Source organism: Armigeres subalbatus, chromosome 1, assembly GCF_024139115.2.
Source record: "Armigeres subalbatus isolate Guangzhou_Male chromosome 1, GZ_Asu_2, whole genome shotgun sequence".
Classification (NCBI taxonomy): Eukaryota; Metazoa; Arthropoda; class Insecta; order Diptera; family Culicidae; genus Armigeres; species Armigeres subalbatus.
Window position 1 is genome coordinate 177,476,433 of NC_085139.1, and position 26,079 is coordinate 177,502,511.

At 39.0% G+C, this 26,079-nt stretch overlaps 1 protein-coding gene across 1 annotated transcript; it reads left to right on the top strand.

The window, feature by feature from the left end:
- Nucleotides 1-25,666, top strand: LOC134205561 (histone H3.3A). Its single transcript, XM_062680892.1, has 3 exons — nt 1-160; nt 24,306-24,614; nt 24,683-25,666. Exons 2-3 carry the CDS (start codon nt 24,333-24,335, stop codon nt 24,809-24,811), a joined length of 411 nt encoding a protein of 136 aa, XP_062536876.1. The 5' UTR covers nt 1-160; nt 24,306-24,332; the 3' UTR covers nt 24,812-25,666.
- Nucleotides 25,667-26,079: the final 413 nt, after the last annotated feature.

Genomic DNA, 26,079 nt, shown 5'->3' on the forward strand with positions numbered 1-26,079 from the left:
GTCGCGCGAGAGCGCTGAAAATCGATCGATTTTTGGCCGTCTGCTGCTGTTGATGGTGCTTCGAAAAGCTCGATTTCGTCATTGAGTGAAGTGAACGCTGCACAAGTGGAAGTGAAAATTTTCGTCGCCAAGTTTGGATTAGTAATTTGTTTGCAAAAAGGTGAGTTTTGTGAGAATTTCAACGAGAAACGTATCGATTAAGCTATGCGCAACAATTGGGTCCAACTAAAAGTGCTTAAAGTTGGAAGATGAACGTGCTGACACGAGATGAATATTACTTCGGGATTAAGTCTGGCGGTCGTGACCAATGGAAGGATTTGATCTAAGCGAGTGTTTTTCGCTAGCTCTGAATCGGCTCCTCTTCAATACTTCAGTACGACGCCATTTTGTTGCATTGTTTTCAATATTTTCTCGCTCTGTTCATGAACATTCATGTATTTTGGATTACTCATCGATTATTGTGTTGAATGCGATTGAAATCGTAAACATATACCGAATATGCGAGTTTTTAAAAGAAATTCAACATTTAAGTGGAATTTAAGGTGGATTTATTCTACGCTCAGAAGCAAGATTAGAATGAATGATGGGAATTGGGGCGCAGGCCGAGCCTCACGGCGATAGACACGGTGCGAGACCCCCTTCGTTAAATGTTTCTTCTTTATTCCTTCCGATTGCTGTCTGCACGGACGACCATGTGATGGTAGTGGTGTATAATGTTGGTCGCAAGGCTGTGAATAATGTTGGTCGCAGACTAATGGATGACGTTAATTAGTATCCCACTTCCCTCCAGCAGCGGCCGGTCAATAAACTTCGTTGGAGTGAGGGCAATGGAAAGCACTCCATTTCGGCGGGAAAGTAGTTTTGTTTTTGTTCCGATAGTTCGTACTGGTTGGCGGCGGCTAGAGCAGGTTAGGTTTTGCACTTGTGCGAAGCAGGTTATCGATTTTTGATGCAGCCAAGAAGAATGTTGAGCGCATGTCGATTGAAGTGTTCTGTTGGCTAACAGGAACGGTTAATTGCTTTATGAGTGACACCGACGCCAATGTTTATTGCAATTATTGTAAACGGCTGAGTTGAGATTCAAATTTTTAAGGACTTAAGAAGATTGAACATTAATGAATTTAATTTCATACTGTGTTCCCAGCTATGTAAAATAAAGGCAAAATTTGACATTCATGATTGACAGTTTATATTTGATTTCATTTTTGTTATGTATATGCTTATTTCCTATCTTTAGAGATTAGCTACAATCGTTTTGCCGCTAATCGCAAATCGGGATTTTTTTGCTTGGATTCACATTATGATAAAGCTCATTGTTTCAATGCAAAATACAGTGGTGTCTGGTATTTGAGTAAATATGGATAACCGTAACCAAATTCAATTATGATCAACATTGATTCAGTTCTCCGTCGATAAACACCTTTAAAACAACTACCATAATTCAGAATTGACTGAAGTATTTCCAATACTACATATTTCGCCCATTGATAAACCCCAGGTTCTACAACTTTCATATTTGAAACTACGCATTTTTTGTTTCGTAATAATGTCGGGAGTTTTCATCACCATAAAAATTTGCAAAATTCATATTTGTACGCTTCTTAAGTGGCACCATTTTATAAACACGAATAATTTCAAAAAATAACTAAGAACAAACCCTCACTGGGTTTGTTTCCTTTCACATCCATTCAGCATACGCTGATTAAAATCAGTTTACTGAAGACTGATTTCTCAACAATAAAATCGCCAATATGAATATGCAACACTGCTGTTTCTGAAAAACATTGTTAAGTGCTATTTAATAATTAAAAAATTAATATTGTTTTTGGATCTGACAATAATCGACATTTCCCATCAATAAAAATATCTCGTTTTATTAACTCAGGTGATTCTTTGGATTATTTAAGGACAACTTTCCAAAAGGACACAGCCTCTTACTGTTTCAAAAATCAAAAACAAAAACTAATAAAAAGGTACTACACTTGTGCACCTGCCTGATTTCGTATTCATTGTCCAGTCGTTGAAAGTAACTTGCCATGTTGAACTTTCTTGGAGAGATTGACTGTGATACTGATGTTTGAGGTTATGGCTTTCAGTCTTCTTATGCTCAAAAACGGGTTTTACGTTTTTATCCGACGTTTCGGTTACATATATTGTACTTTTATCAAGGTGTTAACTAAGTCCCGTTTATTGTTACATTGTCTTAGCATAGAACGTTTTGTCACAACTTTATGTATACTGCAAAGAACGAGAAACAACCGCCCCCTCTATTTTTCGGTAGGAACTGCGAAATTTGAATTTATCCGGACACCAGGAACTATTGTGTAGTACTTTTTGGCGCCACTTCTATTCTGTTTGTATCGAACTGTGTTGTGATGGCGATTCTGTCTACTTAGTTAACTTCTTGATAAAGGTACAATATATGTAACCGAAACGTCGGATAAAAACGTAAAACCCGTTTTTGAGAAGACTGAAAGCCATAACCTCAAATATGGGTTTTTGGGAAAGTTGAACTTTACTAAATTGAAGACTCGATTGGGCGAAACAAAATTTTAACGGGATAGGTCAGTTATCGGTTCCATCAGTCTGATAAAGCAGCTGAAACGTTATTCCGTCTATTTTGCGACGCTTTGGTGTATAATTCAACTTCTTGTTATTGAGATGAGCGACGCTACACGCTATTCCAATTTTTCCCATTTTCAAGCAAAAATCACTCAGTCCAGCGGAAATGGTGGCTACTATAGATAGTGGAATCTATAGATGAGCGAAATCAAGGTTGGGTATGTTTTTTTGACCGTGTACCAGACGAAAATGACATCACACCTGTTATTCAAATCGTAACCCCAAGCTCGTTAGGAGACACGTTTGACAGTTCTAGAGCAACATTTGAAAAGCACGTAATAGCCTAAAATTTATTCCTTCTGATTTTTCGTCCACATATATAAGTAGCTTTATATATGGACGAAGAATCAGAAGGAATAAGTTTTGTTTGTTACGCCCTTTTCAAATGTTGGCCTAGAGTTCTTTTGGCGAAAAAGGATTTTTTCCAGTTTTCCGCGAGCGGTAATGGCCGCACCCGAGCAAAGTCTGAAAACATAATGAGAGCATATAGAAAACATATTTAGATATTGATATCAAATTAAAATCATAATTTGTTTTCAAATATGAATCATCATGATTCATTACATTTTTTGATCTCATTTTGCTGTTGATTTCTAAATTGTATGATCTGACATCAAACTGTGTACTTATTTTGTTATCGGAACCAATATCAAAATTAGTTTTCGATTTGCTCTCATCGATAGCAGGAATAGTTTTCGATTTGATGTCACAGCAAGATTTTTCTGCTATAGATTTTGATCTTTTAACCGTTAAAACGACCAAAAGGATATCAACCTGAGTAATCAAAATTAGGCGATTTCACAACAACAAAATTAGTTATCGATTTGCTCTCAAGCTTTGCTCGGGCAGCTTGCCTGCGGGTCAGTCTCTGATTTGACGTTTGTGCACCGACGGTTCCGAGAATTTTGATCAATGTGGTATATAAATGGCTTAAAATCACTTCATCAGCACCTTCTTATATGCCACATTGGTCAGAATGCTCGGAACGGTGGGTGCAGTTGACCTCCACAAACGTCAAATCAGAGACTAACCCGCAGGCAAGCTGGCGGCCATTACCGCTCGCGGAAAACTGGATGGCGAGTCACGTGAGACGTATGATATCGGCAATGGATATTATGCATATTACACACTGCCTAACGAGAATTCATATAACTAGAAACTCATGGCACACATTTTCCCTCTACTCGAAAAAAAAAATAATCCTGTGCCTTCAAAAATTTTCACGGTTCAAAACTTGTTAAAATAGAAAATTTTTATTTGATTTCTTTGCCAAATTATTAGGGTAATTCGCCAAATGTTGAACGTCTAATTCCTTCGCCTATTGTTGAACGCACGTGCGTTTTATATGGGTGTTCAACAATGGGCGACAAAATTAGCTGTTCAACATTTAGCTGTTTCCCCTATATGATTTCCTTACGCACATAAATTAATCCAAAATGTAAGTTAAAAATACTTACAGATGAGAAAATTGTATAAAATTTCTCTTAACACTGTGATAGATTCTTTCGGATCCTAGGCAGATTATGCTGAGGGGTAGCGACTTAGCTGGCACTTGAAAAAGCTGTTCGAAGTGCTCGCTGGTCAGTTGGGTCGGTCAGTAGCTGACCATTCGAGACTTTCGCAGGCATCGTTACATTCGTCTTCGCCACGTTTAAGCGTCGTAAGTTATCGTAGAGGGGACGAATGCCTCTGGTTGCTGCAGCTCTCTATCTTCTTTATCGGCGAAAGAGTCCGAACACGCTCGCTTGTCCCGTGGTTTAAGCCAAACTACTTAGTGCTAAGTGAGTGAGAACAACTCAATTTTGAGTAAACTTTCATTTTCGTGTATTTCTTTTGTTGGTGTCATTCAGGGATGCCAGATTTGAAGACATGTCTTCAATTTGACGACATTTGAATCTCTGTGAAGACATTTATTTGATGAAGACATTTTGAAGACTTTTCAAAATATTTGAAGACTTACCAGCGAATAGAAAATATAATTTGATTACTAACTTATAAATGTTGCGACTTCTTAATGGAGATAATATAAATATTACAAAAGTTATACATAATAGACTAATAATAAAGATAATAAAGACTAACGTAAAATCACATTTACACTAGCCGGTTGATAAGGTTGTTAAATGCAACACATTTTAGACGTCAAACGTACACTTTTTAGCTATATGCTGCTGAATTCCCGATGGCAGCATTCGTTTAAATTTTCCTTGGTAGCATGGAGTTTTCGAAGTGTCTGGTTAAAAGGTATTTCGATCATTGTAACAGAACGCAATGACCGATCTAATTCATTTCAAACGGCAAAAAAAACATAATTCTATTATGACTTTTTGGCTAGAACCAATTTTTTAAATTTCTTTATAATTCATCTGATCTTCTCGGTATTTCCAAAATATCCGTCGAGAATAAGAATAAATTCTGATAAATTTTCCGTGGATTTTAGAAATAATTTTCAGTGAAAATTCGTTTTAAAAAATTAATTCGTGTAAAAAGGAGAATTAACCATGAAAATTTTGAGGAATTTTTCATGAAAATTCAAGAGAATTGAAATTTATAACAATTTCAGTATGGGCAAATAAAGGGGTTCCCCCAAAATTGAAACGGGAAATTCATCTTTATTTCTACTAACAAATTTCTAAGTTCTTGCGGGAAAATCATCTAAACTCCCACAAAGAATGCATTTTCATTTCCACAAGAAATTTGTCTTGAATTTTCGTGCGATGTACTCCGGATTTGTATTTGAAATTTTAGGGAAGTCTCTTCGGAATTTCCATGTACCAAAATTTTTACGGAAAGTTCTAAATTTCCACAGGAAATTATTTTCAATTTTCTCAGAAAATTTTCTTTAGTTTCCATAGAAAATTCTTACGAATGTCGACAAGAAATTGAAATTGTTCTGGTTTTAAATGGATATTTCTTATAATAGCCACGGTAAATTATTTTTAATTTGTACAGGAAAATCTTTTGAAAAAAATTAGAAGAATTTCATAAACAAATCCGCCAGAGTTTTTATTAAAGACTCAGTAGAAACTCGTTACACTTTCTTGTTGAATTCTTCCTTGAATTCCTTTGGTATTTTTTCAAGAAATATCTTTGGGCACTCTTCCAGTATTTTAACTGGAAATTCCTCTATGAATTTCTCCAGTAAATCCATTCTGGAATTCTTTTTGAAATTCCTCTTGAAGTTCCTCCAGGAATTCGTCCAGCAATTCCCTCAGAGATTTTTCAGAAAATTTCTCCAGAATTTCCTTTGGAAGTACATCTAGGAGCTCCTCCATAAGTTCGTCCAGAAATTTCTCCGTAGGATCCTTCAAGATTTCCGTCGGAAAGTCCTCCAGTCGTTCCTCCAGAAATTCCTTAGTTTGTTTCTTCCACGACTTTCTCCAGTAGTTCTTCCAGGAATTCCTCTCGAAGCTCCTGCAGGCATTCGTTCAGAATTTTCTCCAAGAATCCCTTCGTAAGTTTCTCCAGGAATTCCTCTTGATGATGCTCCAAGAATGTTGCCGAAAGATTCTCCAATAGTACCTCTGGAACCGAGGGGCGGATCACTCACGCATTTTCGAAGCAGTCGCAAGTATTGATGAACGCATTTGCGTATTTTTGAGCATTTTTGAAATGCATTTGAGTATTGATGTAATGGAGTACACATTGATGCATTTCACAATGCATTGATGCATAAATATACGCATTTGAATATTTTACAATGCATTAATAATAAAAACAGCTTTCGTTTCGGTTTTGTATTTCAATTCTGACGTAAACTTGTTGTTGTAAATAGTTTTTCTTTTCTTGGATTACGGATATTTTTTGTAATTCAAATAATCTCAAACTGAACTGAAGCGTCAGGTGAACGTTTCGGATTGGCGACCAAGCTTTGACGTCCGGAATCGGTTTAGATTTTCTATTAAAGTTGCCAGCGCCGACAACAAATGCGCTGTTTTAGGCCCGTGCTACTGAATGATTGTTTTCGTGATCGATTGAATTACGTGATGACCAAAGCACCGGATATCTTATCCAGAACATCTAGCACGGAGCTTGTTGATGTCAACACACTTTCCGCTGGGAATGAGTTGAACATTTTAATATACTGCTCATCATGCAGAATGTTTATCAAATCAAAATTAGCATGCGAAATAGCCTTGGCTGTTAGATCAGAACCCGAAAAATCCGGATGATTCTCATACAGGAAACGCAGATCGTTTTGATTGGTGACTGTCGCACCTACTCCCGAAACGGAATTCTCGATTTTTCTTCACGCAGGTTTTCCAGCACATCGATTAAAGATATAGGCTTGCATCGATTTTTTAAATGATGGATATATGTAGACATTAATATTTGGAAAGGTTAAAAGTCAGAAAGGCAAATGTAAGTTTTGACGTTTGTCACAATCTGTAAATAACAACGTTCTTTGTTAGCTATCACCAGAAACTGATGAATATGCCAGGATTTAGATTTGACTTAAAAGTGTTCGCTTTAATTGGCAAACCATCATATTTAGATGTTCCAGAATGAGACCACATGAACCAAATACCACCAGAAAACATGCCATTTTGCAAAAACATGAAGTTTGTGGCGTTTTATTCCTGGTTACAAAACTGATCTTAAAGTGGCCATGTCCCTAACGAACATGCATTCCGAGATATTTTCGCAAATTCGTCAATAGTTAGGAACGCTCTCTGCCAACTACCACCAGGAACAAGTAAAATACAGCGTCTTCTACGAAATGGCGGTGAAAACATCATCGAAAAGATCTAATTTTCATGAAATTAGTAGCACAAGTCAATGTTTATGACTATCGCCGCTACAAAATAACAATATCAAAATATGGCGCCCACTTCTGTCAAATCAGTTAAGGCTCTATAAACCGTAATCAATCCGATAATGACAATGATTCTATTCAAATCCGCACTAATACTAATAAAGTTTTGAACTAAATTCAATATTTTGGGGCTATTTACAGACTTACCCTCTATCATAATATATTCATGGCATTTCCATATAAATTTTTCACTTATCAAAACTAGCAATTACTGAGGAATTGCTGGGAAAACGCTGAAAACTGCCTTTTTCCTAGGTAGATATTCGTTTCTTCATCGAACGCATACTAACGTTCGAACGTTCGGATCGAACACATACACACTCACTTGATTTTTCACTGGATCTTTTCCCTTAGTTTCTTTGATTTTATCACTCAAAACATATTCACTAACTGAGTTTCACATTTTCGTCAACCTTGACTACCAATTAATTCACTTCACGCCCAAAAACTGTTGAAAACTGCTTTGCAAAAATCGAAATGAGAGACAAATTTGACGACCATATTGTGAATGCAATAAAATGCGGAAGACTCTAATTCAATAAGTGAAATGGTGAGTACAAAATCTACGCGATGCAAATTCATTCAATCCGAACAATACAACGAATACGCCAGCCAACACGCAAACAAACGTGTGCATACACAAGAAAATAATCATCTCTTCTCCGTTGCCAGATTTATTTATTGGTATCAATACAAAAATCATTGCTGTTTGTTGGATTGAACAATAAAGCAGCCCTACGGTCGTGCTTAGTCAAGCTTAGTCTACAACCAAGAAGCTTTTTCAAATGCAAATTTTATTTCTCGTCTGTTTGAGCGATTTGCGTCGACGGGAGAGTTAATGTGTACAAAATAGTGTGCGATACGGCCGCACACTTTCACAGTCTCTTAAAATCTATGGTCACTATCAACTCCCCCAAAGCCAACATTTTGCGCTCCCGCAGGTGCGGACTCGCACTGCTTGCGCCCCCTTAACTCTCAGTTGGGCACTGGTGGTCACTATCAACTCCCCCAAAGCCAACATTTTGCGCTCCCGCAGGTGCGGACTCGCACTGCTTGCGCCCCCTTAACTCTCAGTTGGGCACTGGTGGTTACTATCAACTCCCCCAAAGCCAACATTTTGCGCTCCCGCAGGTGCGGACTCGCACTGCTTGCGCCCCCTTAACTCTCAGTTGGGCACTGGTGGTCACTATCAACTCCCCCAAAGCCAACATTTTGCGCTCCCGCAGGTGCGGACTCGCACTGCTTGCGCCCCCTAACTCTCAGTTGGGCATTGGTGGTTACTATCAACTCCCCAAAGCCAACATTTTGCGCTCCCGCAGGTGCGGACTCGCACTGCTTGCGCCCCTTAACTCTCAGTTGGGCATTGGTGGTTACTATCAACTCCCCAAAGCCAGCATTGTGGGCTCCCGCAGGTGCGGACTCGCACTGCTTGCGCCCCCTTAACTCTCAGTTGGGCACTGGTGGTCACTATCAACTCCCCCAAAGCCAATATTTTGCACTCTCGCAGGTGGAGATTTGCTATATCAGCGCTCAGAGGGGTCTCGGTTACGCATGACAAATGTCTAATTGTTCCCCTAAAATCTCAATTTACTATCACCTGAAAACATTTTATTTTTTGTGATACTTGAGTTATTCAGCCCTACCGTCCTGCTTAGTCAAGCTTAGTCTACAACCAAGAAGCTTTTTTCAAATGCAAAATTTTTTTCTCGTCTATTTGAGCGATTTGCGTCGACGGGAGCGTTAATGTGTGTACAAAAAATAGTGTGCGATACGGCCGCACACTTTCACAGTCTCTTAAAATTGGTTACTATCAACTCCCCCAAAGGGTTATGCTTTTTCGCTCTCCATTGCTCTACGGAGAGCGAGCTAACATGATCTCAAGAGAGTGAGATGCACGCTAACTCGGTGTCGTCTATTATACTCATCGCTCATAACTTGCGTTTTTCGCAAGAGCTCGTCATTAAATATTACTCTCAATATGTATACCTAGTTGAAAATATCTAGTAAGCGAGATGATATAGAACAGAGGAAATAGGAGCTTACTTATATTATACATGACACAAATCGGTGTTCTGCCAAAACACACCAATCGCCAACAAAAAATTGTCTATTTTTCTGCCTAAGCTTTCGTTTAGTGGATTTAACTGATCGCAAATCATACCGAATATCCCTCAACTCTATAACTGGAAGCATCTGAATTCTGTTTTAAGAAACAATGTTCGAATTTTTGGAATCAAATGTAATCTTGTAGTTTATAATCTATATTGTACTGAAACAATCAATGTATCTTTTTTTTTGTTATTTTAAATTGTAAAACTATGAGTCGCCAAATGTGGCAATTTTAAAGGATAAACATGACGTCACTGGAAATAAACAAATAAAAAAATAAATAAAATGAATAAATAAATAAATAACTGAGGATATCATACATCAAATATACGTATGAATTGAAATGAAATGATTCCCGTTTTCCTTGTGCGAACAAAATATTACAAGTCAGTCAAAAAGCCGCTTGGTATGGTTTGGCAGAACCCCGACCAAATGTGACCTGTAGAAAACTAGCAATATTAAAATGATTATAATTTTAACATGTAGGAACTGCATAATGATTCTATGTAACGGGTGGCCACTAAAGAACGGGAATTTAAATACTTCAATACTTTTTTTATGAGAACATTAATGCTTTCTGTGTAATATTACCTTATGTGAATGAATCCTGAGAATATTCAGAAAATTGTCGCCCACACACTTTTGCTCTAAGATGTTCAGTTATGTAAAACATGCCGTCAAAGCAAGAAGTACTGCGCCGCGCATTTTACAATTCTTTCAATCAAGCAAAGATCGTATGAAAATAACACTCAGATTAATCATTAATCTGAGTTTGAAGACTAAGGTCAACTCTACATATAACGTATTATATCAGATTGAACTGTACTTCTTTGTATGTAGTCATATTCCCGAGCCATTCTTTCTATTCCCGCTATTTAGTGGCCACCCGTTACTATAAATATAAAAACAGCTTCTTATCATGTAGTGTTTTAGACGAAGATATTTACAATGAATCAACTTCGCATTATAACTATTAACAAACTCTATAGTCTCTTTTGATTCTCATTTTTTATCATATTTTCTACTACTTTAGGTAACTCAAAAACTGCCGATAATTGAACGCTTATGAATTACTTAGGTGACCATCAGAGTAAAAGCGACGTGCGATGCGATACGACTTACGCAAAAGAATAACAATTATTATCAATGAACTGTCAAATTGTCAATGCATTCAGATAAATGCAAATAGGTAGATGTCGATTGAAGAAAAAGTTAATCCCCTAAAGTGCTACTTTGATTTCTCAAATGTGGTTTCCTTATTACATACACGAGAAAGGTACCATATCCGCAGGGCATTATTTTAATAAAGGATAATTTATTCACTATACAAACACCTTGGTGAGCATGCATGCATTTTCATGCTCGCGTGGAACCTATATCGTGTAGAATTATCCAAGAATCCAAATAAAAATCATAAATCAATGTTGAATGTATTACGACATTAATATTATAAACATAACTCACGATAACTTTACGCCAATCAGCCACTGCAGTCCCAGAATTCCAACGATGCTGCCATGCTGCCACACCACTGACAAATGATCATCTGAGGCGAATTGATGTCTCAAGCGATATCCAGCTAGACGAAATAGAAAATTTTCACTTTTTTGCACTTTGCAATACTCTCGACAATCACGAGTGCCAATCACTTGCTCGTATTAACACGCTTTAAACATTGCTCCTAAACAAAACATAAATGATTCTTTCGAACTTTGGAAGAAATTCTTTTGATCGAACTGGCGTGCGAAGCGATAGCACGTTTCTACACACTTATAAGGGAACATATTCTTTGCCAAATAAAGCACTTATGCACTTCCGGATCTTCTTCATTGAACTGAGGTGCCAGGCGGTAGCACGATTCTGATGAGCACTTATTAGCTATTCGGAACTTTCTTTATCGAAATTGTGTACCGAACACGTCGATTGCACGATTTTGCTTAACACATCAGTAAGATTTTCGGCATTATTCGGAACTAGTGTGCCAACCACCAACACATTTTTGGTTATCGATCTGCTTCATTATTAATACCTACTTGTTTCATCACGTTAGTCCTGAATAATGAAACGTGCAAATTCACTCGAAAAAGTGAAACCAAAATCAGCAAACACAAAACAACTCTTTCACATTTCGCGACACTACCGAACGAATCTGCCTTTAAATTGATGCCACCCCGGAAATCATATTTCTGCTGCGCAAAACCGAAATTACTCTCCCACACTTCCGTATCTACTTGATCGAACTGGATAGAAAAACGACTCTTCCTATTTTTCAAACAGACGAATATAAATTTAAGTCGTTTACCTACATCGCGCAAATGCGTGTCAAGCATGAAATCAAGACAAAATTTGCAAAACGAATCATCTGCTTTTGTAAACAAAGCTTCGAACCTCGATTTGACGAAACTGATAGTACTCCCACGCAAACCAACGCTTTCAATAGGTAGGTGAACGTTTCGGTTTGCGTCGAAGTGCAATCAGATTCGTCAAATCGACGTTTGACTCTTTGTTTACAAAAGCAGATAAGTCGTTTTGAAAATTAGTCCTGAAATAGTATGTGAGTGCACACAAGTGGAAGAGAGGAAGAATAGGGATGCCAAACATAAATAAATGAAATCTCATAAGGGGTCGTACACTAATTACGTAAGTATTTTTTTCTGTTTTTTTCCGACCCCTTTCCCCCTTGTAAGATTCTTCCTATACAAATTATTTTTTGTTTATATGTAGAGCAAGAAAATGACAGAACCTCCTTCCCCCATAAGTGCTTACATAATTAGTGTACGGCCCCTAATTGTATAAATTTACCCATTATGTCCATGAAACGTAAGTTTTGGCTAGTACAGTCAGTTTATACAACGTGAATTATCGTTAATGTTGCGGGAAAAAAGGGTTTTTTCAGTAGTTTAAAGGAATAATCCGGGAATGCCATTGGGATTTTCTACTTGAAATAAAAAATAGCTCCATCAGATATTTATCCACCAATTACTTTGAAAATTTCTCGAAAAACTCCTTCGCCAATTTCTACAGGAATTTCTTCATAAAATTATTTAGGAAATGATTTAGATTTTTTTAAGGAACTCTCCTGAAAATTCTTACGGATGGAAATCGCTGGATAACTTCCTAAAACAAAATCAAAAAGATTTTTTAAGGAAAATTCTGAATGAATGTTAGAAGGAATTGCATATGAAATTTCTAGAAGAATAATAGGGGAAATTTCTTAGGGATTTTTTGGTGGAATTCGAGAAGGAATTTTTGGAAGAATTTCAAAGGCAAATTCTGGGTAATGCGTACCTGAAGTAATAAAATAGACCCCATTTCGCGGTTCTTAACCTCTTGCCCAGCAACTCCTATCCCTTCCACCTCGTGACGCTGATCGGGATACAAGCAACCTTAGGGAAGATCGGGTAATCAACCCCGGAAGGAACTATGGTCGTATTCTGACAGGGAAGGGGGGATTTGCTCCTCTCCGGAAGTGCAAATCTGATCTAGCGTCTGTTCCACATGTTAGGGGTGGCTGACCATCGTCCGAGTGCCAGCAAAGATTCTACAGTTACAAAGTAGAGCAAACGGATTGATTCAACGGCAACATTTCCGTCAAGGAATAAAGGACAACGATTAGAAAGTCGGATTTTGAAGCGTGAGAACTTTTAATGAACCGGCACATGTTGGGCTCCAGGCTCGTGAGCTGTAGAAGGTCGGCATGAGGGTGACCGCAGTTCAAGAAATACGGTGGCCCAGACCTGGAGAACGTGAATTCCGGGCGGTGGCCCATAGCTAACACTTCATTCAAGTACCACATCTACTAGGCTAGATGTACCAGTTGTGGCTATAGCACCAGTTGTCGCACTAGTGCTTTATATGCCAAATGGCCAATCAAATCACCGCAAACTAAGTTCATATCGATAAAGCATATTCATATGATACGATAACACCTTTGATTTCCTCTAAAGCAAGCAAATCATAATTGTAAAAATTGATTTTGCTTAATTTTTGTCGTCCTTTGCACCAGTTGTCGCACTAGTGGTCCCTATTCGGCCAGTCCCATAAGAAAATATTGGGATTTGTCAAATAAGGAACCAAAATAAAGAATAGTGCCACAGCTGGTGCATGCGTTCCTATTATGGATTAATCAATTTTGAGGATAATAACAAGTTTAATTGTGGTTTTTACAACTGTTCTAAGGAGCAGGAAGTAAAACCTTTCGCTTGTTATATAAAGTTCACCCACATGCCTTTCACTTATTTTTTTTTTAAATAGTTGTTCTTATGTATGGCGACAATTGGTACACCCACCCTATAGCGGCGGTGACAGAGCAGAACGAGGAGTTGGTTTCATGGTGATCGGGAAGCAGATGAAGCGTGTTATCCGGTGGAAGCCAATAAGCGACCGCATTTGCTTGTTGAGAATGAAGAACAAATTCTTCAACTATAGCCTGTTCAGCATCTATGCCCCAACGAACGATGAGCCTCACGACGTGAAGGATGGCAACCAGCACTACCTACTTCGCACGTAAGAATATCCGCAAACACACCTGCACACAGATAGACCACGTGCTGATCGACGGACGACATTTCTCGGAAGTTATAGATGTAACTACCTTGTAGTTTCAAAAATTCGGGTGCGACTTTCCAGCTACACGAATTCACAAAACAACAGAACGATGCGTTTAAATATTCAACGCTTGTCAGTTGGAGGAGTTGCTGAACCATCAGAAGCTGGACAAGCGGTTAGGAGATGCCACCGGATCTGGCAACGTTAACAGATTGTGGGAAAATATCCACGAAGATGTGACTACAACAGTGCAGGAAGTATTAGCCACTGCACAACGACACCAACGAAATGGTTGGCTTGATGAGGAATGCCAACGAGTGACGGACGAGAAAAATGCTGCTTGGAGTCGAATGCTAGTGACTCGTACCCGTTTCAACAAAGAGCAGTACGCAAGGGCAAAAGAGAAACGAATCCACCGTAGAAAAAAAGGCAACACGAAGAGAGTGGAATAGCTGGAGAACGTGGATAGCAATGATATCCGGTGGTTTTACGCAGCTGTCAATGCACGCGGCATAAGACTGCGCCAGTGCCCACCATGTGCAATGACCGAGAAGGGAATTCGCTGACAGACTAGACTATGGTGGCTGCCAGGGGGAAGGTGCACTTCAAAAATTTGTTGAACGGTGAAAATGAAGGTATATTAAGGAGCAGGATAACCATAGTCGGCAACGGTCAAGCTGTGGAGCCATCAACGTTGGACGAGGTAAAGAAGGCTCCAAATTTCGTCGGCTTGGTCGAGCTTCTCAAACACGGAAGTGAGCAGCTGCATCAATCGATCCGCCACATTATCCAGAAAATATGGGAGGATGATAAATTGCCTGTCGGCTGGTTGGATAGCCTCACATGCCCAATCTATAAGAAAGGGCACAGACTAGAGTGTGCCAATTACAGAGGAATAACCCTTCTGAACTTGGCGCATAAAATTCTGTTGCGTATGCTGCTATAATAAACGAACGTATTTGTTCTGGATATTATGTGAATAAAAATTTGACGTCGTTTGGAAATTTATATATTTTTTTTTATTAAAGGGCCAAAATATTGAGCCCTTTTCAAAAAATAGTCGCGAAATGACTGGAATTGTTACTAAACAACATTTCCCTGTTATTACAACATTAAAAACATCTTATAAGCTCGAAAAAGGGAAGGAAATATTTTTGTCCGCCAGTTTGCATGGGGAGGCCCCATAGTGCGTCACTGACATTTTAATCGGCACACAAATCTACTCACTATCCTATTAAACGTCCCGCGACGATTAAATGACGTGTGGCAGCTCGGTGGTTTCCGCGCACGACCGTCGACTGAAGCGATTCGCACTACATTTCAATTGTTTTCAAACTTGTTCATATCGCGTCGAAGAGAAAAACTCACACAAAACGCACAATGAATTATTTTTCTTGCTTTCCGGAGCAAAAAAATAAACGCATGCACGCGACATTCAAAATCGTACTGACGGGCAAAACAAAACACGCACTAGGGTAATTGTACCAATAACAGTAGTATTAACCTAGATATCTGTTTTGTACATAAAATAGTACGGAATAAGTTATACCTAACCCAGCTATAAGACTTTCGTCCCTACCCTTTGCTACTACTTTTAGCAAAGGGGTCGTACACTAATTACGTAAGCACTTATTGGGGGAGGGAGGGCCTGCCATTTTCTTACGCTCCATATAAATAAAAAAAATATTTGAATGGGAAAAATCTTACATGGGTGGAGGGGGGCTAAAAATTGCTTACGTAATAAAAATTGCTTACGTAGTTAGTGTACGGCCTCAAATCTATAGATTATACCAAAAACCTTAGATTATATTACAAAATGTTGTATCCTAGAATCACTATTATCATTAGCTCGTGTTCCAATAACTAAGGAAAATGTTAAAACCTTAGAGCTGCGTGAGACGGCAGTACCGTTAATAATGATATAGCAGTAGTATAACAATTTTGAATAGAAAGATTGCTCTTTAAATTGGAATAATACCTTCAAATAAGCAAAGATAATGATATTGCAATAGCTGCTTTCAACCGTTCACTGTTTTACATCCTATCAAAAACAAATGGATGAGTACTATTTGTCATGTGTATTTTTTCCACGCATGTCAGTGCGAAAAAACTGGTATCTCAATAGTTTATTTGAATATCCTTGATCTGTCACTAAATACCATCATTACTGGTACACCGACCCTAACGATAATTAAAAAAAAACGAACTCCCTGAGTAAATGCACCCACAGTTGCACTGACATGACGTCTTACCAACCAAGCAAAAGAGCGTCCGTCGCCGCCGTCGCTGCCGTCACCAACACCATTAACGACACACACACGAGAGAGTGAGTGCAGCCTACCATCGACGCAACGCCGCAACACACCGAATGCGTGAGTGGTAGAGAGCTTTGCCGCCGCGTGGGATATCAGCATCACTGTCATCATCAACAGCAAAACGCGTTGCGCTTCGAAAACACCACGTGCATCTCTCCATCTCTATAACTCTTGGCTAGAGACATAGGGGTATGAATATACGCGCTTGGCAAGGGAATCGAAAGTCGCTCGATTTGAACCCGAATTGAACCTAAATAACATCAAGTTGAACATGTTCATCTTTCGACAAGCCAATTGACGTAATGTTTAGGGCCTTGTAATAACATCTTTGCTTAGGTCTTAAACCAGGTTTAAGCAGATGAACAAAAGCCGCTTAAGAGTTAAGCAGAGGCGAAGAAATTGACCATAAGTTGTATATGTAAATGAGAATTATCTAAATAAATGAAAAAAAATGTTATGGTTTCCTTTACCACGATTTATAAAAAATCTTATTCATACAATGCGCCTTATGTTCATTACAGAAGAGAATGTAAAGTTTGCATAGAATAGCTCGAAATTTACGAATATGTGAACATTTGAAGAGTTGAATGAAATGTTTGAATTTAAAAGCAATCATACATGAATTGGTTAAGAATGCGGTGCTGCAAATAGTTGACATCTGAAAGGGAAAACCATAAATAGAAAACTTTTTAGAGCTTTCTGTTCTTGTTATACGAGTTAGTGCTATCCCATTTTATTTTACCACTTGATTTTATTCTATATAATAAAAATGAGTTGGTCTGTTTTCGTATCCGCATAACTAGAAAACGGCTGGATGGATTTTCTTCATTCCTTCTGCAGATATGTTCATCATAGTTTCAGACGGGTTTATATATTTTCTCAAGTAAAATCACGAGTAATGTTGAGTAAATAGTGAAAAACTAAAATTAAGATTCGAATGGGCGTTTTGCATGGGCAGTTCACAATGCGCATTTTCGCCTACTATGCAGGACAACGTCTGCCGGGTCAACTAGTAACTTTATAGATTTGTATCTGAATTCTGGAATTCAAAAGTAAGGTTGTCTACAGTGTCTAATACTTGACTCGACTAAGTTCTAGGGCAAGTCAAGTCTATCTAAGTCGAGTCAAGTATGATACATTAAAGTCATTCTTCCTACTGAGATCTAAATACGTGTCAGTAAAGTCACAATGGAGTGGTTAAATATAATGGAATAATATCAATTAATTAGCTAGGCAGGGTCCGTTTAGCTAGTAGTGTATAGTAAAAGTAGCGAAGTATTGTAACAGCTGGGACACAGTACGGTTCGCGCACCATTCTTCTGGAAAGAGTTTGATAAGTGATATTAGAGACGCACTCGCTGGGACTTCACAGCCGGTGGGAATTCTAGTAAAGAAGTCTCCCAGTTCTCTTGTTCCCAACCAGCTCAGATACTGAAGGGATGAAAAGATCATTCCTATTCCATTGATCTGCCTATATGATATTATTTTCAAATATTTTTTATCCACACGAATAAAAATATGCGTATTTTAAATGAGTTTGCATTTTCTTAGAGGCAATATAACTAACGAACGGATGAACCGATTTGCATGATTTCCTAGCTAATCGAATCGTCTTGGGATCAGCTGTGTTTACATATACAAAAGGTTTGCAAATTTAACGGGGAAAGTTGGAAAATTGTCAAAATGTAACGATTTCATGATTTCTGAACCATGCCATCAAGCTCGAACTAACATCGATCTAGAGTGCGACGCTGCAATTAATTAAATGATTAAAAGATCGAAAATAAAACCCGAGAGCTATCGGGCAGGCTCGTTGTAGGTAAATAAAGTTTCTAATTTACTTATCGTTCTAATGATCTTGTAACTCATCGTAAAATACAAATTTACCACCTCTTTATTATCTGCTCAACCATGATCTCTTTTTCCTTCCCTAGACATCTGAACAGATAACACAATACACGGTTTGAGGCCACATCTCTCTATGCTCGGTTTGCAAAATACTTGCCAAATGATGTTTTACATGGTCCATCCTTCTAGCTCGCTGCGCTCCTCGTATACTTGTACCTGCTGGATCGGAACTGAACATAATCTTTACAGGCTTGCTGTTCTAGCAACATACCCTGTCCATCATATCCTTCCAGTAGTGGGTTCGCCGTGGTGCATCCTTCGCCGCCTTACTCAATTTTCTGGCACAACGAACGATGGGCCTTCATATTTCATGACTAAAATTATTATCAGCCGTAAGCTAGGATTCAAGGTAGACGAAATCAATCGGCCCAATCGCGCTCGATTCCGCATTCACCACCATCTGAACTTTTGTTGCGTTTCAGACGTTTCAGACGAGTGTACAGTACTGCACTTTTTCAAATGTCCATATTAATCGTGAAACAAACAAATATGCTGGATCTGTTCCCCTGAAACCGTTCTAAAACTCTTACACCCGGGTCTCCGCATGATACCTTTTAGTGCAATTTTTAATAACAGATCCGAGCTGGAGTGTTCGTCAGAAATTTTCACACAATTTTGCATACCATCTTGCGTTGCTTTTGTCAATCTTATAAAATTTCCGGGAAAACAAATCTTGTCCATTATTTTCCACAGCTCTACGCGGTCTATGTTGTCGACAACCGCCTTGAAATGAATAAACAGATGGTATGTTGGGACCTGATCTTCGCGGATTTTCTAAGGGTTTGGCATACAGTAGAGTTCTGGTTCATTGTCGAGCGGTCGTCAATAAAGCCGGCTTGATAACTTCTTCCAAACATTCACTATTAGTGACATATGGCGGAAGATGATCTTGGATATCACTTTGCAGGCAACACCATCCTAGATCGTTAAAATGTTCTCACCCTTTTTTGTCTCAGATTATTTTTCCCGTTGTTGTTCAGTTTACAAGATTCTGACTAGCAGTCTGTGAAGACAGATAGACAGTTTTTCCGGGACCATCTTGGTGAGTTCAGCTCCAATATAATCCTTACCATCTTCATCAATGCTATTGAGCGGATGGATGGTATCCTCAACTATCCTCAAGTTTAAGGCTGTCCCGCATCCACCTTTCGATCACCACACTTTCGTCCGTGCAGATGCCCCCATCCTGATCCCTGCACATCTCGGCTCGCGACACAAAACTTTTATGGGATGCGGTAAGCTTCTGATAGCACTTGCGAGTTTCTTGAAAACGGCGTAGCTGCTTCATCTCCTCGCACTCTGTTTCTTCCAGGCGGTTTTTCTTATGGAAGAGGAGTGTCTGTTTGTCTCCGTTTCCGTCTATAGCGTTCCATATAACGTTCTATAGCGCGGCTGCCCGTAATGAGTCCTTCATCTCCAGAATCTACCTGCACTCTTCATTTAACCAATCGTTCTGTCGACTTCGTCTCACATACTCGACATTGTTCTCCACAGCGACGCTAATGGCTGCTTTAGCTGTTCTCCCACAGAGGCCCCAACTGTACTCGAGAGAGTCCCATCGAGCTCACCTTCTTCCGCGACGCTGCTTTGAGATGCTACGCGTATGCAGTGGTGACATTTCTCTAGGTCGCACCAAGGCAACTTTCCAACAGGTGCAGGCGGCCTAAACTCCTCCTGGCCATCCTGAGCGTTCAAAGCTCCTATGATGATTTTGACGTCGTGGCTAAGGCAGCTTTCGTACTCACGTTTCAGCTGTGCGTAGAGTGCGTCCTTATAACCATCAATGCTTCCGGAGTGTGAGCAATGGACGTTGATTATACTGAAGTTGAGGAACCGGTATTATCCTCTCAATGATCGGCCACCACCCGATCGCGCACCTTTGCATATCGTCAATCACTATGAAAACTGTTCTTAGCTGGTATGGTATGCCCTGGTAGTTGGCAGCGCTACGAGGCCGAGTCCACCGTATTTCAGTACATTGATGAGTACGCGTGTGCTCTAGGGCAGTTCAAATTTCAAAAATGTTCGAAAATTACAACTCCCATATGTCTATTAGCATCATTTTGATAATATAGGAGACCTGGCAAAATTTCAGGCGATTCGGTGGCCATTTAGGGGTGGCGCGAAGTCAATTTATGTTTATATGGAAATTTGTATGGGAAAAACTAAAAATTTATTCAAGTTTCCCTACAACTGTCAAATTGTGATGAATTCAAATAAACATCACCAACCTCCCTTTTTGGAATCTATATAAATGAGACCTCCGGATAACACATTAGTTATGAGTGGATTGGAGATAAATGGCTAAAATTGTGTAATTAGCCTCAACGTAGCAGTGGAAATATAAATCAAAATTAATGAGTTACCCACTGATTGAGCTCAAATAGATCCCAAAAATGGAGGTTGGGGATGTTTATTTAAATTCATCACAATTTGACAGTTGTAGGGAAACTTGAATAAATTTTTAGTTTTTCCCATACAAATTTCCATATAAACATAAATTGACTTCGCGCCACCCCTAAATAGCCACCGAATTGCCTGAAATTTTGCCAGGACTCCTATATTATTAAAATGATGCTAATAGACATATGGGAGTTGGAATTTACGAACATTTTTAAAATGTGAACTGCCCTAATGCTCCTTATGAAATTGAGATATTTGCAGTTCCACGAACCAAGCTTCCAATCCCTAGTCCCACAGAAATTCTTAGTTTTCGAATATGCGCCCTTGAAATAGCCTTATTGTGTCAACGCCCCCTTTAAAAAAAGGCGACTAAGTACCCCATATTTTACGACGACAGGGCTGCAATAAAGCCAAAAATAAATATTTAAATATGTTACGTAAGCTTCTATTACATTTCAAGTGGTGTATAAAAAATAAACCGATAAATACCCATATATTTGATACACCATGAACATGTCTTATGATATAAAATAAACAATTCGTCAAGTCTGGCAACATTATGCATCAGCTGACATACACCCCATTTCCACCCACCCCAGTTGTAAACAACATTTTATTTTTCGCTGCTGCATTTTTCCGTACCAATTGCATCACTATTACAAGCAAGTGATTCAGCGCACTTCGTAAAAAAAGTATTTTCTAACGAATTGTTGCGTTACAAGGCATTATGTTTTTTATACGAACGAGCATTTCTTAACGCACTGATGCATTTTTAGACGCATTACGATTTCATTCGCCTTTGAAGCGTATTTGGGCATTTTTTAACGCATTAAATAATTAGGAACCACGAGCATTTCTTAACGCACTGATGCATTTTTAAACGCATTACAATTTCATTCGCATTTGAAGCGCATTTGTGCATTTTTTAAAGCATTAAATAATTAGGAACCCTCGTCTGGAACTATATTCTGGAATTTCTCTGATATTTCCTCCAGGAATTCTTTCGGAACGGCAGCAATACCTCAGGAAGTTCCTCCAAAAAGTTGTCCAGAAGTTCCTTCGAAAGTTTTTTCAGAAATTTCTTCAGGAACTTCACTGCAAACTCTTTCAGTAATTGCTCAGGAAAACCCTCCAGGAATTCTTCAGGAAAATCCTTCAGAAAATCCCTCAGGAATTCCTCCTGTAATTCCTCCGGAAGTTCCATAAGCATTTCACCTGGAAGTTCCTCCAGAAATTTATCTGACAGTTCTTTAAAAATAAATTCAGAAGAATTCGACATTGTTGTTTCAAAAGGGCGAAAGTCGCAAACGTAAACATTGACTTCTTCTGCTGATTTCAGGAAGATTAGAGACTTCTGGCGGTATTTTCCGCTTCCGTTCGATATAAGGCACGGAGCGCCACTAGTTCCAAGTGGTTGTTAGCTGGGAACGGTCCTTGTTGTTGAGGAATTTGCAGGAAAAGGAATTGTTCACGTTTGCGACATTGGCCCTTATGAAACAACCGTGTCGAATTTCTTAAAGAAATTCATTTTAAAAAATCCATGGGAAAGTGATTGCCCTTACTCTTGAAGAATAAAAAATATCCTTTTGAATTCTAACAATTTGAGTGTTAAAAAATAAACGATAAACAAGGAGATGATTGAAATTATAAACATATTGAACTTTGAAATTATAATTATAATTTTGATATTGAAGACATTTGATTACATTTTTACTCGGCTGTGAAGACATTTGAAAACATTCCCTGGCATCCATGGTGTCATTATCCACTGAATTTATTTTCAACGAGGTGTCTTCCTCTGGCATCCATCGTCACAAGTCTCAGAAACTAGGTACAATGAAGCTCAAACAGGGGTTTGTATTTTTGTTTAAGTTGATACTTTTTTTCGATTTTAATACGTACAGAGCACCACTCTCGCTTAAAATGTTTTAGCGATTTTGATACGCATCGAGCACTTTTGTGAGCACCACTAGCGCTCAAAACATTTTAGCGATTTCATCACGTACTGAGCACATTTGCAAGCAACATTGCTCAAACTATTTCAGTGATTTTGAATACGCGCTGAGCACTTTTGCGAGCACCATTCGCGCTCAAAAAGGTTTTAGCAATTCGGATATGCACTGAGCACTTTTGCGAGCACCACTCGCACTCAAAATGTTTTAGCGATTTGGATACGCACTGAGCACTTTTGCGAGCACCACTTGCGCTCAAAATGTTTTAGCGATTTGAATACGCACTGAGCACTTATGCGAGCACCACTTGCGCTCAAAATGTTTTAGCGATTTTTCACACGCACTGAGCTCTTTTGCGAGCACCATTCGCGTTCGGAACTTTTTATCGTTTTGGATACGCACTGAGCACTTTTGCGAGCACCATTCGCGCTCAAAATGTTTTAGCGATTTTTCACACGCATTGAGCACTTTTGCGAGCACCACTCGCGCTCAAAACGTTTTAGCGTTTTGGATACATCCAGGTTATCTGGTGAATCGAAAAATTCACGTAAAGTCTAAATTATGCCCGGCAAGGATTGTAAAATGTTTGGCCTCGTGCCATCGGAAAAGGACCAGCCGAATACGTAAGGTAATTGTCGGGGACAAAATAGTACTAATGTGTCGTCCGTAACTAATCTGGGGAAAAACTGGTTGCTTTGCAAACGTGTTGTAAGTCATGGCCTACTGACGCTCAATTCAAATTATGCCGCGTTGGCGCATTTGCGTATGGCGTGTCACGTAAGACGTAAAATATCGGCAATGGATATTATGCATATTACACACTGCCTAACGAGAATTCCAATAACCATAAACTCATGCCACAAAGTCGGCAGCGGTGTTTGTCGGAATTTCGGTCGGCGGTGGTGGTTTACAATTTTAACCGGTGGTAGAGCCATCGACGTGGTGATTTTTTTTTGTATTACGAACCCTAAAGTTGATTGTTCTGCCTAGCCTTAAAAATCGGGAAAGTGTTCCGCCGGATTTTGATAGCTGTGTTTTTAGCAAAATAACTAATGCAGACAAACGACACTTTCAGCCGAATGTCCATTTCGACCAAATGATCCTTATGCGAACCGGCATTTTCCGCCAATTCAGTTATTCAGGCAACCGATATTTTCAGCCAAAGGAACTGCTCTGCCGTATGTATCTGTTGAGCAAATGACATTAGCGATCAAAAAACTTTCGGCCCTGTGGCCTCCGGCCAAATGGCTTCCTGCCATGCGACCGTTTTCCGCTCAAAAATAATATTTCAACCAGAAATTCTCTGGAACGCGAAATCCTTCGGAGTCTCCACTCGAAGTTCTTGCTAGCTTTTAACTTTTTCTCACTTTTTATTTATTTTTTGAATCTTCGATTCAAGTACGAGAAGTACGAAATACGTGTCTGCAAAGAGTACAAGTGGCGGAACTATGACAGGTGAAGACATTCCACTAAAAGAACTTATTTTCTAATGAAAAGTAGTTACGCTTCTTGGATACTCAGTATTAGGTTTATTTTTTTTCTGAAGTTAGCAAACTCCATGGTTACGAAAATATTCGAAAGAACATCTTCAACTGCAGTAGTTCATTATTCTCTTCATTCTATCAATTTCAGCTTTAAGCCACATTCTTCCAAACCAGCATGGCCCGTACCAAGCAGACAGCCCGTAAATCCACCGGAGGTAAAGCTCCCCGTAAGCAGCTGGCGACCAAGGCCGCCCGTAAGAGCGCTCCGTCGACCGGTGGCGTCAAGAAGCCCCATCGTTACCGTCCCGGTACAGTCGCCCTGCGAGAAATCCGTCGGTACCAGAAGTCCACCGAGCTGCTGATCCGCAAGTTGCCCTTCCAGCGGTTGGTGCGTGAAATTGCCCAAGATTTCAAGACGGATCTCCGTTTCCAGTCGGCGGCCATCGGTGCCCTGCAGGTAAGATAACGGAGCGCTTGCGACGCACGTGCAGTTCAAATACTGAAATTCTTTACTCAACATTGCAGGAAGCCAGTGAGGCCTACCTGGTAGGTCTTTTCGAAGACACCAACTTGTGCGCCATCCACGCCAAGCGCGTCACAATTATGCCCAAGGATATTCAGCTGGCCCGCCGTATTCGAGGCGAACGTGCTTAAGCAATTGGCATCTTTTGCTCTGTCTACTCTAATTACTGTAATAATCAGCATCTCCCACTCTCCTTGATTACATTGTATATGATAAAACTCAAGGGCCTATTATAAAAGTCGAGATGATCAAGCTATCCGGCCAATCATCTTTGTTTTCATAATAGACCCGTGAGACTCAAAATCACGAAAATCACAATACATTATGGAAATTCAGCCAACAATGGACAACACTTTCACATGATTATTTCAAAAATGGAATCTGGATCCGGTGAAAACAGCAATGTCAACAAAGAGTACATTTTTTTAAAATAGTAGTTCGCGTTTTTGTTTTATTTTTTGTTCAACTATTACCACGTAAAATGAGAAATTTAATAAAATGAAACTGAATGTAGATTTAGTTTATGCATAAATGTGAAAGTAAAAAAAATATTACAAAAGTAGAGTTTTAAGGTAGTGATTAAGGAACAATGTGCGAAGAAACAAAACGCAATCAATGTTTTTGGAATCTTCTGATCATTCGAATTCGTATATGAATCCTGAACCAACCAACACAATAGACTCAAATGGCAGAATTTTAGAAAAGTAGCTCAAAACTGTTAGGTTATTTTCCACTCGACAACTTTCTTATTTTGAAGATTAAACTTGAATAAGCAAATCCTAATGGGTATTTAAACCTCACCGAAATCAACGGTTTTGTTTCTCCCGTACGTATATAATCAAAATATAGTTTTATTTATCCAAAATCTACGCAACATTTGCAATTAACACAAACACATTTATCTACGAAGGAAATATGCAATTTGTCTTTACTGGAAGGTACTACAGATGTTTAATAAATTAAACACATCTAAATTGAACAACAAAGTTTAGTGGTTTCAATTTTATTTCGTGATGACCGACCATTGAAACCTTTATGTAGAATCTTACCTCGCCTTGTTGTAAATGCTTATCAGTTAATGCAGTAAGTATTAAGGATGTTCTTGAAAATGCGAGTAGAAGACAATCCAGAAATTTTCTCCAGCCTTGTTAAGATTTACACGTTTTTAGATAGAACTTGCTAGTTCATTTGCTATAACTCTTACTACCAAAACGTTCCTCTTGAGTCGGACAAGTGGCTCTTTTATTGATGTTCAAGCCCTTTGGTTACACATTAAGGAAAATAGAGCAAGATTATCGGTTTTTATAATCCTTTGTTTATTTGGAAACCTCATTTGCCCGTAAAGCGTTACGGAGCCACGATACATTTCTTGATTCTTAAACACAGTGTTAGTTTTGGG